Source organism: Callorhinus ursinus, unplaced genomic scaffold (genome assembly GCF_003265705.2).
Source record: "Callorhinus ursinus isolate GAN/ISIS: 27379988/994484 unplaced genomic scaffold, GSC_fseal_2.0 scaffold17, whole genome shotgun sequence".
Classification (NCBI taxonomy): Eukaryota; Metazoa; Chordata; class Mammalia; order Carnivora; family Otariidae; genus Callorhinus; species Callorhinus ursinus.
This window is the reverse complement of record NW_027397079.1, coordinates 27,054,928-27,071,184: the sequence shown is the minus strand read 5'-3', so window position 1 is coordinate 27,071,184 and position 16,257 is coordinate 27,054,928. Positions and strand designations below refer to the sequence as shown.

Here is a 16,257-nt window from a genome sequence, read left to right as displayed (position 1 = left end):
TGTATATGCAGTTAGAGACTCTAAAAAGAGATACATCTCAAGAAAAAATTCAGTTTACTGAGATATATATATAAACAGGTCATTTATAATTTAAAATGGTACCTCAGTTTCTTAAGGTATAAAATGACGATAATAATACCTCACAGGATCATTATGAGGATTGAATGAGATATTACAGCAGCTCATTAGCACTTTGTGTTTGTAATATTAGAATTAAATATAAAAAACAGCTAATAATAATAAAAAACAAAAGTCATATCTACTTTAGTGGCTAGTGCATTGTAGGTGTTCAATAAATGTTCAATGGTGAAGGGTCAAAGTACAGAGAAAGTCCTCAGACAATGCGCTATTTGATTTGGAACTTGAAAAATAGAAATACTCCAATGAAGAGTGGTAAGACGTTCTCCAAGTAAACGTGGAACTTTAAAGTTTTCTAAGGACATAACACATTTGGGATAAGATGAGAGGTTCAGTTCAGTTATTTCCTCCTTGGATTGTATGTCACCATTAGATTCATTCCAAAATCTTCTATGGTTCACTGAACACCTGAAATCAAACTATCCAGGCTGATATCAAGATGCTTTACAATATGGAACTAATTTATCTTTCCAATATTATCTTGTTACAATTCACTGTAAGACTTTACTTTCTGGTTAAACTGTACTATACTCTGTTTTTAAAAAGATACCATCTTCTCATTTCTCCTAACCTGTATTCCACTCTCTTCACTCAATTATATGAAAATAACTCCCCATCCTTCAAGGCTCATCTCAATTTCCACCCTCTCCATGAAATCTTCTTGGTTCCCTCAAATATGCTCTCTCCTCCTCTATGTCCTTATAGAACTTCAATATGGTATGATCTTGCTGAGCCTTCTATCTTAATTGTCATAGCCTTCTGTGCAAACACAGTTGACCATCCACCCAAACTTACTCCCTCCCTCTTCTTCCTACTGAAGAGGATCCGGATTTTATTGGGGAAGCAAGGCACCCAGACCCAAGCGATAAATTGTGATTGGTCCTAATGCTGATAATCCCATTCCCACTCGCCAGTGATTAATTAAAAGATGAACAGGTAACTTACTTCTGAACAATGGACTTTTTTAAAAGATTTATTTATTTATTTTAGAGAGAGCGAGCCTATGAGCAGTGGTGAGGGGGAGGGGCAGAGGGAAAGGGAGAGAAGCAGACCCCCGCTGAGTGCAGAGCCCAGTGTGGCTTAATCTCATGACCCCGAGATCATGACCTGAGCCAAAATCAAGAGTTGGATGCTCAACTGAATAAACCACCCAGGCGCCCCTGAAAAATGGATTCTTAAGAGAAAGTCCTCTGGAAAAAAATCCTAAGAAGAAAAGAGCCCCCTTTTGTAATCTCCTTTCCTGTTTTGGGTACTGATGTGAAAATATGATTCTTGGAGCTGCTATAACCACCCGGAAACCAAAGAGGAAAAGCTAACATGTTGGCCTATCCTCTACTTATTGCTGAAACTCTTGAGTCAATCCTGTAACCTCATATAGACTTTCTATCATATGGGTTAATAAGTATTTGTTGTTTAAGCGATTAATGGTAAAGTATTCTGTTATTTGAAAGTGAGTGTATCCCAGATAATATACTATCTTACTCCATTTCTAGAAAAGGGGCAAAAGACATGAAGAGACATTTTATACCAAAGGATATACAGATAGTAAATAAGCATGTGAAAAGACATTCAATATCACTAGCCATTTGGGAAGTACAAATTAAAAATCATCCTGAGCTATCCCTACACACCTACTAGAACAGCTAAAATAAAAGAAACTGACAACACCAAATGCTGGCAAAGCGGCAGAGAAATTAGATCTCTCATATACTGCGGTAGGAATGGAAAATGATATAATACTCTGGAAAACAGCATGACAGTTTCTTTAGAAAACTAAACATATTCTTAACATATGACCCAGCAATCACACCCGAAAGCATATATCTCTGAGAAGTGAAAACTCACATCCACATAAAAACTTGCACATAAATGTTCGCAGAAGATTTATCTATAATAGTCAGATACTGTAAACAGCCAAAATGTCCCTCAGTTGGTGGATAGCTAAATCATGGTATATCAACACCAGGTAATACTAATCAGCAATTTAAAAAAAGAAAAACAAAAACCTGAAAGGCACTGTGCAGAGTGAAAAAAAAAAAAGAGCTGATTTCAAAAAAAATCACATACTGTATGATTCCAGCATTCTCCCCCAAAATGACAAAATCATACAGACAGAAAGCAGATTAGTAGTTGGTAGGGGTTAAAGGATGGGTTTTGGGGATTCAACCATATAAAAGTATACCATAAAGAGCGAGAGGGATCTTTGTGATAATAGTTCCATATTTTGACTGCAGTGGTAGTTACATGAATTTCCAAATGTGATAAAATGGCACAGAACTATACACACAATGTACCAATACTAGTTTCCTGTGTTTGGTATTATACTGTAAGTCCATAAGGTATAACCAATGGCAAAAACTAGGTGAAGGATACATGGGATCTGCTTGTACTATTTTTGCGACTTCCTCTGAATCTACAATTACTTCAAAATAAAAAATGGAAAGTATATAATAGATGCTTCTTATTATGTAAAGAGTTTTAAAGAGTCATATATAATAAAGCAATATGATTTTTAAGATCTGTGGTTTACTGGGAAACACAACAATCTAGCAAAGACAACACACTAGAGCTTCTTGAGGCACTGATGTAAAAGTTTTATCAACTCATTATGTAAAGATTTATAGATTCAGCAGTATTAGAAAGAGATGAGAATATGTATTTTCTCTTTAATAAGCATTTTATAATTTTGTGAATATTTTGTATTATTTAGTCTTGGGGTTCTACAGTATACAATTGATGGATTTCTAGGCCGTCCTAGCCCGTGTCAGCTTATAGAAGTTAAGAGCTAAAAGCTTAACTTCACCTCCTACTCAAATATCAAACACATTTATGTCCCTATAATAAGTCCCACGCAGCCTTATCAATCACCATTGACTAATGGTGACCAACTCCACTCCAATTAATGGAGAAGAAAATAAGATACAACATAGTGATTTCGGGGGCAGAAAGCTTCCTGAATCCAAAAACGGGTGAGACAAATCCACGTCTCCCACGCACCCAACATCAGCAAAGACATGTTCCTCTGCAACTTTTAACCGATAAAGAGGTTATTAGTAGAGGTTTTCAGTGGGGAAAAATAGTCTTATAATTTCAAGAGACTCGATCAGCATAACATCAGGAAGTCATAATCATCAATAAAAATATTCAAAAAAAGAAAATTAATTTTGGGCGCCTGGGTGGCTCAGTTGGTTAAGCGACTGCCTTCAGCTCAGGTCATGATCCTGGAGTCCCTGGATCGAGTCCCACATCAGGCTCCCTGCTCAGCAGGGAGTCTGCTTCTCCCTCTGACCCGCCCCCCTCTCATGTGCTCTCTCTCCATTCTCATTCTCTCAAATAAATAAATAAATAAAATCTTTAAAAAAAAAAAAAAGAAAATTAATTTTGAACTTAAAAAGTTCTTGGGGCAATAAAGCACACCTGTGTTTGCCTGTGGGAGATTTACCAGGAAAACAAAGTAATATAGATACAAAGTTGCTGCACTCACAATTGGAAAGGCCAAATTTAATTCTTTAAATTCATGCAGGAAAATGACCCCAAAGGTGTATTTATAATACAGCTGTATATTAGTTTGGTTTTATATTCTAATGTTTATCAAGGCATATACCTAAATTTTTAGTTATATGAAAAATCTTAGTATTTTTATGGTAAGAAATGGGTTTTCTGACACAAAATGCCATATTATAACTGATACCCAAGGACCAATAAATGAAATAAAATAACTCAAAAGGGAAGGAGCCAGTGTCATGTGGCTGGCCATTTGACCAGCAATTTAGCAACTGAACATTTCCTTCCAGAGTTAACATTTAAGGGTTCCCCTACTAAATTACAAAATTTCCTTTTCTCAAGGAAAGCTAAAGCAAACTACAGCACACAAATAAAGCTATCAACAAACATTACCAGGACAAATCCCCATCCCCAATACCCCCATCCCCATACCAAGACAGTTTGCCGTGCATTCAGTTCTCTATGAAACAATACCAATAACTACTGATTCTTGTCATCTTTTCCCCATCCCCATTAACTTATTCCCTCACATCCTCACATTTTCCTACTCAAATCTGAAATGAAACTATGAATTTCAACATTACCTTTCCTTTGCTTTCTGGATCACCAAATAAACTAAATATCAAACTGCTCATTAGAGTTTGAATAGTCTCAAAGCACTTCATACAGTAAACATTTACAATGGTTACTTGACTCATTTTAGAAACACATGGACCACAAGTGCAGAAAATGAAGATCTGCCCTCAGTAATAACAGTGATTTAGAGGTAGACAAGAATGAAATCTTGAGGCCCTCATTAGTCTTCAGTTCAATCTAAATATTTAATTGAGCCTCACATTGAAGATAATAAAATTTCCATTTTTAAATATAAGAAACAATTTGGCTGTCAAATTATATGTTGTTTTTCAAATTTTTATTTTGTAGCCCCTGATGACAATGATGACAAAAAGTTTCGTCTAAATAACTGTCTGTATAAGGACAAGGACTCTTCTTGCTGAATTTAATACAAAACCTCTTTTGTTTTAAAATGCTGTCAGTCATGTTATTTAACCCAAATCTGGAAATACTTCAAATAAGTTAAGTACAAATATAAATCCACTACATATTTATTAATCTACCTTATTATAATTATTTTAAGAATACATACAAGTATTATCCTTCTCTACCAACATTGTTACTTACCGTAAGTGGCCGAAACTTTTAAGTACTATCAAGAAAGCAGTTTAATTTTATCAAGAAACATTCTACTACTTTCCTTAGAAAATGCCAAATCTTAATAAACTTTTAAGAAGTACTTTCTATTACTATTATAATAAATTAGCACAAGTTCAATGGTTTAAAACAGCAACACAAATTTATTTTAATTCTAAAGGTTCAAAGTTGAACACCTGTCTCAGTGGGCCAAAATCAAGGTGTCAGCAGAGCTGCACTCCATACTGGAAACTCTCAAAGAGAATCCATTTCCTTGCTTTTTCAATCTTCTAAAGGCCCCTGCATTCCTGGGCTCATGGCTCCCTTTCCCCATGTGCAAAGCAAGTAATGGCTGATTGAATCCTTCTTATAATGCATCACTGACTTCCTTCCCTCCAATTTTAAGGAACCTTGTGATACTTGGGGCCCACCAAGATAATCCAGGATAATCTCTTCATCTCTAGGTTAACTGACTGGCAACCGCAGTTCCATATGTAATCTTAATTTCTGTTTGCATGTAAAATAAAATATTCCTAGGTTCCAGGAATTGAGATGTGGACATCTTTGAGCCATTATTTTGCCTACTACATATAGCATGTCCCTTCTTATAGTTATATGTTTTGAAAGCACAACTATAACACACATGACCCTCTACCATCTCCTATTATTTCTATAAAATAACAGCAAGGTAAAAATAAATAGAACAGTTCCATTATTTCCATTTGATAAATGAAGTAATTAAGGCACAGAGAGTAATCTGCCCCATAATCTGTCCCCAAAGTGCCTGCTAATGAGAGATCCAAGAGTAGTCACCAGGTCCCCTGATTCCTATTTTATTGTTCCTTGCAGTGTACCACAATAATCTTCACTACTCTAAGAGCAAAATCTTCCCTACTGCTGATAACTCCTTTGTTCATTTTTATCAGGCCACAGTTTAACAAGTCATCAACTGGGGTATTTATCACTTAATTTCACACACACACACTCATACATATGCGTGTATGTTAATACAAAAATTACATAAACTGTATAATGTAATAATGTCTGCTTTAATTTTTTTCTGAACCAGGATCTTAACCAGGTTAATATGTTACACTTGATTGAATGAACTTAAGTTTTATCCAGTTGAATGCTCACCAACTAAGGCATGCCTTTTTCTATGGCAAAGAAAGAGAAGAACAAATAAAACACAGTTATATAACAAAGGCTCTCCAAATGGTAAATAATGGGCATAAAAGGGCAGAAAACCTATTACATATTAAATATTAACAGAAATTCTAAACTGGGGTAAGAAAAAATGAGAACTGTACCTAAGAATTTTTATTAATTCATTTCAATAGTTAACTTTAATTACGGTATTAAGTCATACTCTGTATAGCTGACCTAACCTCTCCTAATAAACCAATTTGCTTAAAAACTTCTTAAAAAAATACCATCACATCTCTATTTTCTCTTGCATTTTTCAATAAATACAAAAATATCTGAATCAATATTAGGTAGTACAGTAGGAATATTATTTCTGATCATGTTCTTTTTCTACCAACATGAGAGCAGTTACCAATTACTGAGCATATACTGCATAGATCTTACATGAAGGTACTTCATTTACATTCTCTCATTTAACCCCCTTAACAACTATATGAAGTACAGTTATTACTGCCACTTTAATAACTAAAAGAGAATAAGTAACTTGCTCAAAGACCCACATCTTTTTGACTCCAACCGGTATAATATAATGCCACTGAGCCTGAAAATTTTTTTAAAGTGCTAATTGTTAGACTTTAAGTAGCAGTTTCAATTTGAGGTTTCCAAGTAAGATATATATAGAGTAAGGATTCTCTTAGTCTTTGCATGTAAGACAAATGAAGTCAAGCATTATTTGAAAGTACCAAGAGACAGAAAAAAAGCAAGTGACAGGAGCTTTGTTTCTAAAAAATAACGTCATTTGCTCTATTCAGCCTCTCATACTCCCAAAAAGCTGAAGAACTTCTCTTTATCAAGAGAATTTCAGTTTCTTTCCTTCCAGTAGTCCTCAGAAGGTATTCCACTGACTTCAAGCTTTAAGTGTTGTAAATGGAAAGTCCTTTGCTTAATTCCACCCCTCCCCCCTTTATAGGCAACTTATTCTTCCTGCTTGGATAACTTTAGTATATACACATGTGTCTTCCTCAGTGTGCCTTTTCTCATCAATACAGCATGGAACTCTGTAGCCTCTTCAATCTCAAGACTTGGGTTTTTCCAGCTTATCATTTGTTTAATTATTACTGATCTCTTCTATCAGTTATTTTTTTTTTTCTTTTTCCCTCCTGAACCTCCTATCACATGTAAGGTTTTAAAAGAATGTTGACTTCCTGGGTCTATTTACCTTTTTCTTCATGACTTCCTGATGCTAACATTTTGTTCTGTATTTGGGGTTATTTCTCACGTGATCTTCTAGGCTACTAATGTGGATTTTCTTTAATTCATCTACTGAATGTCTTACTTTGGAAAAATACTAGATTGTTTTGGCCTCAGGAAGCTTCTTCCATATTACACTTTAAATTCCCCAAGGGAATCTTTTTATTTTTTCATTCAGGTGTTTATCCAACCCCTATAGCAGTTCTGGGTATATATTCCAATTGTTCAATCTTCCCCTTTGAGAATTTTTCATTTGGTTTACTGGGCTTTCGTATCTAAATACTCGGTATTCCAAGAAGTGAGAATCCCATAGGTGTTACAAAACCACACACCTCCATTATCACTGAAATTGCTTGGGAAGTCAGCACACTGTCCCATGCCTGCTGAGGAACCCAGAATTCTCCAAAGGGAACATGCTCTGGCCGCTTCTCCCTTGAGAAGCAGAGAGTATAAGAAGAGATGGGAGTCTGGTATAAATGCAAATAGTGTGGATCATGGGAATTATATAAAGATTTAAGGTATTTCTTTATTATCTTAAGAGGCCCCAGCCTGGAACTTCCACCTAGCTACCTTCTCAAGATCTCTGTATCAGTTATATTCATTGGCAAAGGACTGAAACCAATTCTGTCTACCTTAATGGGGCAGGACCACTACCAACACTGCAGGAAAAAAAAAACTGCTGCTATGAATGATTCCTTAATATCTCTAAGTCTTTGAACTCAAAATTCTACAATATAGAAGGGGGTGTCTGAGTGACCAAAACAAGGCCATCCCTGTCTGACAGTGTAGAAAAAAGAAAGATCTGACTCCATAAGCTTCTGTATTTCTCCCCATAATGATCACTCATTGTTTTAAATCTCTAAAATCAGAAAAGCAGTCAGATACCAGCTAGCCAAAATTAAAAAAAAAAAAAGACAAATGTCCATTAAGACTCCCAGACTTTATGTCAATTAACTTTGAGAAAAATGTTTCTACAACTTGCTTCTAAAATGGAATTGCAAAGCACTAACACTTGGATAGTCTCAAAAAAAAAATCTTATGACATATATTCAGAAAAGAAGATGTCATTTATTTTAATTTTTGGTGACTTTCTATCTGTGAGTAGAGAGAGGCAGGGAGAAATGAATAGGTTCTAAAGGTAGAAAAAGTGTTAATTTCTAAAGTAAATTGGATTTGTTAAATATAATATAAAAATTATATCATCAGCATTAATATAATGAATCAAGACCTCTGTCTTAAGTAGTTGGTTTAATTATACAAGCATTTAAAGTTGATTTTTAAAATCAACTTTATTTTGTTCTTTTTGATGGTAGGTAAATAGCATCTAAGAAACACATGGGATAGACTTTTTTTTTTTTAAGATTAATTTGAGAGAGACAGAGCATGAGCAGGGGAAAGAGCCATGAGCAGGGGAGAGAAGCAGAGGCAGCGTGAGAAACAGACTTTCCGCTGAGCTGGGAGCCCGATGTGGGGCTCGATCCCAGGACCCCGGGATCAGGACCAGAGCCGAAGGCAGCAACTTAACCATCTGAGCCACTAAGGCGCCCCGACTTTTTGTTTTCTAATTGGAAATCTATACCTCTTAATTCCCTTCACCTGTTTCACCCATACCCGCCCCCCTCACTGACTTCCCCTCTGGCAACCACTAGTTTATTCTTGTAGTTATGAGTCTGTTTGTTTTTATTTGTTTGCTTTGTCGGGATAGACTTTTTAAATTGGCCCTTAAAAAAAGGTCAATATAGGGCAAACAGAAGAAACCAGGAAATCTACATTACACAGCAGTCAGAATTCAGGTTGAGATCTTAGCAGTAATAGCGATTAATAATAGCTATTACACCTGTCAGAATGGCTAGACTCAAAAAGACAGAAAAATAACAAGTGTTGGTGAGGATGTAGAAAAAAAAGAACCCTCAGGCCCTGTTGGTAGGAATGTAAATTGGTACGGCTACTATGGAAATTAGTATGGAGGTTCCTCAAAAACTTAAAAATAGAAGGGCACCTGGGTGGGTCAGTTGGTTAAATGTCCAGCTCTTGATTTCGACTCAGGTCGTGGTCTCAGGGTATATGAGATTGAGCCCCACACTGGGCTCTGTGCTCAGTGGGGAGTCTGCTTCTCTCTCTCTCTCTTTCCCTCTCCTCCTCCCCCTGCTCACATTTGCTCTCCCTCAAATAAGTAAATCTTTAAAAAAATTAAAAATAGAAATATCACGTGATTCTATAACTCTACCATTGGGTATCTACCCAAAGAAAATGAAAAAACTACTTCAAAAAGATATATGCGCGCTATGTTTATTGCAGCCTTATTTACAATAGCCAAGATATGAAAGATATGACAGATGAATGGGTAAAGATGATGTGGTATACATATATATACAATGGACTATCACTCAGCCATAAATAAGGGTGAGATCTTGCCATTTACAACAATACGGATGAACCTAGAGGGTATTACGCTAAGGGAAATAATCAGGCAAAGATGAATACCACATGATTTCACTTATATGTACAATCTAAAAAACAAAGCAAACAAATAAACAAAAAGCAGAAACAGATCTATAAATACAGAGAACAAACTGATGGTTGCCAAAGGGGAGGGCAGTGAGGGGATGGGAAAAATGGGTGAAAGGAAGATACAGGCTTCCAGCTATGGAATGAATAAGTCATGGGGATAAAAAGTACAGCAAAGAGAATATAGTCAAAGGTATTGTGACAAATAGCACTGTATGGTGACAGATGGGACCTACAATTGTGGTGAGCACAGCATAAAGCATCAACTTGTCTAATCACTATGTTGTACACCTGAAACTAATGTAACATATATCAACTATATTTCAATTAAAAAAGATAGCAATCAATATTTATTATTTAACATTGACTATATCAAGTACTCTAAGTACTTTACATGTATCATCAGCTAATCCTCCCAAGAACCCAAGTATTCCCATTTCACATATAATGAAACATGGTAGTTAAGTGGCCCCTCATCTCATAATACAGCTGGTAACTGGTCAGGTCAGGATATAAGCCCAGAACATGTGCTTTGAAGCAACCATCCTGCTGCCTCCCTTAAGCCAGTGATAATGTGCCTTGGCTCTACCTTTATAAATATCAAAAGTATTCACTATTCTACCTCACATATAGAGATATGATTAATATGAAAACAATCAGGCCAGCATTTCATCATCTAGGCAAAAACCTTTCAAAAGTTAATTCTGTACACTAATCTCTCAAAACCAACAGACTCAAGCTTTCAACCAGCTGTCCCAAAGTGGAAATTGGCCTAATAGTAACATTTCAGTATCCCTTAACTATACTCAAATTCAGAAAGTATGATACATAAACTATCAGAGGCTTTGGTATATTTGGCTTCCTAATAGGTTCCTGAAAGCTAATTAAATGTACCAAAGGATCTACAACCAATCTTGTTTCCCATAACTATTTTAATAGTAGCTGTAGCCTCAACTATATTTTGATTATAGTTTGAAGGTGCCCTTTCCCTTCCCTCAACTTTTATAAGACACAAGAAGTTAAACAGAAGGGAAGCAATACGTGCCAAAGTACACTGAGGACTGTGGGGCTGGAGGACTATGGGGATCCATTCTTTAAAAATTCAGGTCCTACATCTAGTCTTTTATTTCAACAGAACCTAGATAAAAGGAGCATTTTCATTACGTACTTTTGGGAGGGGGATTAGGAGGAGGAGGAAAGAATATTAATTTTGATAAGATATTAAAAGAACTGATACAATGAAAAATTCAGAGGGATACAGGTAAGAAAATAGAACACGGAAGCCTAGAAAGGATAATAATTCAAGAAGGTGAAAACTATATAAAATTCTATGACTAATGACAAAAGAATCCAACATATATGACAAGGTAAAGCAAGAAGGAATGAAGATAGGGAAATCTTAAGTCTAGATTCGGTAAGAATACATATCAAGTTCAATAATAATTATCACATGGTAACTTACCACAACTTAAGAGGTTTTTGTGGTCAGAGAGGATATTTCTAAGTTCAAGCTTTTCAGGGTAATTTTATGTAATGACTTAGTCCAGGATGTGGTGTTTTAGTGAAAGACTTAGGAGGAAATGGGAGAATCAACTAGAATGGAAGATCTCAAAGATCAAAAAGGACCAGGGTATCCAAAGGCTCATATCAACGGATGTGGAAGTGACAAAAGATAATGACAGAGAATGTGATAAAGAAGTTGTATGTCAGGCATTGCAATAATTTGAGGGAAAATGAAAAACATATTGGAGGCTGGAAAAGACGGCTATGAAGAGAGAGAAAATCTTTTTTTTCTTAATTTTATTTTATTATGTTATGTTAATCACCACACATTACATCATTAGTTTTTGATGTAGTGTTCCATGATTCCTTGTTTGTGCATAACACCCAGTGCTCCATGCAGTACGTGCCCTCTTTAATACCCATCACCGGGCTAACCCATCCCCCCACCCCCCTCCCCTCTAGAACCCTCAGTTTGTTTCTCAGAGTCCACAGTCAAGACAGAAAATCTTAATAACCACACCACTATGTATCTTTAAAAATGACATATATATTTGAGTTTTATGATAAAGATAAACGTGAAAGATTAAACTTGAAATGGATGTCATCCCAGAAGACAACAATTATGTCAATCAACCTGCCATGTACTAAACAAACATCCACCATCTTGAAGGTCAAGAAATATATACACTCAAAAGATATTATGCTGGTCTTCTGGAAGTTTGTTTTAGATTTCAAAATGAAAGTTGTACAATAAAGCAAAATCTAATGTAAGACTATAAGTAAAATCACACACACACACATTTAGATAAAAATAAAAGAGAAAGAAATGATTGAATACAATTTCATATCATCTCGAAATTTAAAATGGTTGAAAAGTTCAATTTTACTTGAAAATGCTTTTTTTCTAGACTATGGCACATGTTGAACATATTAAGCTTTGTACTACTGTATCTGAACCACTCACTCAAAGCTTTCCAGTGCTATAGCTGGTGTTCACTTTTACAAAAAAAAGAAAAAGATTTTGCCTTAGTGCCAGATGATTTTCCTTAAATCAACCTAAAGCATCCAAATACGTCATCCAATTCAGTAAGAACTTGTATTTTATAATGGCTCTCATTTGATGCTAGGATGGAAAATTGCAGTCTTTTAAAGAGACTGTAGATTAACTAAATTTGTAATAGTAATCCATCAAAATTTAGTTCCACATCAGTTAGCATTAGACTTGAATTCGGAGAGTTAATGCTGTGAAGCTGTGAATCCTGTTCTTAACCAACTTTATATTGCCATCTCCCTACTTCTCTTTTGATGGAAAAAAATAACTGCTTCTAAGAATAAGAATAAAGCCTTCTTATTCTGAGAGAACACTATTTCCACCACAATAAAAATTAATAAAAAAATGGTAAACCTTTATTTAAAATATTATACCTGTCAGGTTGATCTTACAACTTCGATATTATCAAATAATACTTACCAATACATACATCGATTTTCCCTTTAATAGCAGCTTCATGCAGAGGGGTATAGTTCCAGTTATCCCGGGCATTTGGATCAGCTCCTTGACACAGTAACAGACTCACAACCTCAGCATGGCCAAAAGAACAGGCATTATGAAGTGGGATGAGACCTCCATCATCACGAGCATGGACGTTAGCACCCATCTGTAGTAAGTGTTCTACGACATCCTTCCTTCCAAACCCTAAAAAGAAGGATAATATACATTGAAGCAATTCTGTAAAAAGAACCATTAATATTTCTTTAATAACACTAACAAATGTGAACACTTGTAGTACTTTCTTCTATAGCAAAAAGGGTTAAAAAAAATGGCTACCATTCAAATCGATTCTCTCCTCTTATAGAACTCAGAACTAAGAAAGCTCTTCCTTAAGTCTTTGGGCAGTTCATTCAAAGACTTGTTTTTTCCCCCACAAAAGACATCTTCAACACATTTTATGTGCTGGGCAACATACAAAATGAACAAGACTCCAGTCCAAGGCATTCATTTTCCCCTCATGCTTCACAAGAAAAAATTATATGTATAAAATCCATCTATTTTAAGAAATAAAGGTTATTTAAATACTGCTGACAACTAAAACAAATTATAACACTTAACATTATACCAGAAAAACTAGAGAAGACTGTATGGATACCAGAAATAAGTGGTAACAGTTTGGCTATAAGAACTTTGAAAAGGAAGAACTAAAGATAATGTCAAAATATCTACTCTTGGGACTGATGGCCAAACTAAAACAATGTAAGCTTGGATTTAGTGAGTCTGAGGAAACAGTATGACAAACAAGTGGGAACAAGAAAGACAGAACCAGAAAACTGATAAGAAGTATCACAATTTTCAGACAGAAAAAGTGGGGGGAAAGAACAGATCTGAATCAGTGTAAGGACTAGGCACACACTGAGAAAGGTAAAAATTACCAAGAAAGTACATTATGGAAGTCAATGGGCAGCAACATGCGAAGTCAGCATGATGAGGATTTAAAGGGTACAAAAGCCACTGACAATTTTAAATTATAGTACAGTGATGAAATTACAAGTTACACTGCAATGGATTAAGAAGAAAGAAGACTATAAGCATTAGTATTTTTATCTTTATAAGCTAATATCTTTCTTAATGATTCTTCCTTTCCTACTTTAAATTTTATTTGGTCTTATTTTCTAAGTATCACTACCTCCATGCTATTACCTACTATGTAATGTAGTTAGAAAGTGGCATCATAAATAAAGCCAAAATGGTCGTGTCTTCCTTCATTTTATGCATATAAACTAAATGAGAACTATGAGGAAAATAGAAAAAAAAAGATTTATTTCAAGATATGTTCTCCACACTATCTACAGAAATTCATTCAGTCCAGGAAAACAGGCTCCAAGGAAAAGTCTCCAAAATAAAAGACATGTTTCCACAGATACGTAGTACAAAGTCAGAATTGGGTTTCCATAGAAAATATCCTTCAAATTAAACTGAAAATTTGGGGTGAAAAGAGGTCAGTTCTGTATTACTAACTGAAATATCAAAAGTATAGGTTACATGCTAATATAACTATGCTGTTTGTTTCTTAATACCTGCACAACTTTACAGATACCAGATTCTGTTTATTTTTCTAACATCGGTGTCTTTCACCCCACTATCACAGCCTTACTCTTCATTCGTCCGGCCACAGGTGCTTTCCTTAGTCATGAAGATTTCATGCTTTTCCTTCTATGGATTTGAATAAAGTCCGCATGGCAAAGTCACATTTCCCTAATCAATGCATCGATAATATTTGAGAATGAATTTCCTTTCTTCACTAATAAACAAGTAAATTAAAATAAGATACCTTTTTAAATGTATCAATTGGCATTTTAAAAAGTATCCATTATAACTGAGGGAAAAACGCAAAGTGTGTGTTTAGATCTAAAATATAAAAAATCAAAAAATGCTTGTTAGCAAACAGTGTGGGGAAATGGAACTGTGCTCACACTGATAATTTGAGTGTAAAGTGGTACCACATTTTAGAAAAAAATGTAGTGTTATCGGAACAAAAACTCTGCATCAAGATGTTTATCAAAGCATTATTTACAGAAAACCATGGAAACAATTCAGATGTCCAACACTTATGGCTCTGTTAAATAAATGATGGCTTTTCGTATAACATCATCCTGTACTAAGAGGATGCTATAGAACATTGTGAATATACTTAATGTCACTGAATTATACATGTAAAAAATGTATTATTTTACTACAGTTTAAAAAACATCAAAAAAGTATAAACCATACATACAAGAAAACACAGGATATTAACAGAAAAACATGGAAAAAGTGTTTTTAGATTAGTCTTTCAGATTAAAAATATATAAAACAAAATATTGGGGGAAAATATATATACACACACAAACATATATTTGAAGATAGAAAAAAGATTAAATCACTAGTGGCATTATAGAATTTCCTTCCCTTCTATTTGTTTTCCTATTATCATATAAAAACACAATTTTGTATAAAATTTATCTAAGTGTGTACTCATACATGTTTATAAAAGAAGGTGGAAGTAAACAGTCAAAATCAGTAGACAATGAAGAATTTATCTCTTTTAACTTGGTCTTGCATTAACAAAATATATTATTAAAATCAGAGGTTTTATTATCCACAAAACAGTCCCCTACTTAAACTTAGAAATTTAGTACTTAGTAATTCAGAAAAGTTTATTTAAAACATAAAGTTTAATTAAAAGATGTATTTTTACCTGTTCTGTTGAGTACAAATCAAAATTGGTCATTCATCATTCTATAATGTTAAATGCTTATATATTATTTTTACACATAAAGAGAATTCATTATCTCTGATGGTTATATAAGGCCTCTGTTTCACAAACAAGGTTTGTAGTCATAATTATCCCTATAATTGAACTGCTTATTTGGGTCTAAAGAACCAAAATAAAAATAGTAATTAGGATCACAGTCAAAGAACTGCATAGAATTTGAAGTAACTTATCACTAATTAACTCTTCGGAAAATAGTCCCTAAGTGAAAGCATTACAGACACATACTGCAGACAAGATTTTCAGTGTCTTATTCCATTAAGCTAGCACATGTTTATTTATTTTTTTAAAGATTTTATTTATTTATTTGACAGAGAGAGAGAGAGCACAATTAGGCAGAGAGGCAGGCAGAAGGAGAGGGAGAAGCAGGCTCCCCGCCGAGCAGGGAGCCCGACGCGGGGCTCAATCCCAGGACCCTGGGATCACGACCTGAGCCGAAGGCAGCCGCTCAACCAACTGAGCCACCCAGGCGCCCTAGCACATGTTTAAAAAATAGCTAGGGGCGCCTGGGTGGCTCAGTTGGTTGAGCGACTGCCTTCGGCTCAGGTCATGATCCTGGAGTCCCGGGATCGAGTCCCGCATCGGGCTCCCTGCTCGGCAGGGAGTCTGCTTCTCCCTCTGACCCTCTTCCCTCTCGTGCTTTCTATCTCTCATTCTCTCTCTCTCTCAAATAAATAAATAAAATCTTTAAAAAAAAAAATAAATAAAT

At 35.1% G+C, this 16,257-nt stretch overlaps 1 protein-coding gene across 1 annotated transcript in view; it reads right to left on the bottom strand.

The window, feature by feature from the left end:
- Positions 1-16,257, bottom strand: part of TNKS (tankyrase) — a 207,403-nt gene that overhangs the window by 156,985 nt on the left and 34,161 nt on the right. The window contains exon 2 of the mRNA XM_025885956.2: positions 12,713-12,937. Within this exon, the coding sequence (XP_025741741.1) occupies positions 12,713-12,937 (225 nt within the window). The remainder of the gene's footprint in view (positions 1-12,712; positions 12,938-16,257) is intronic.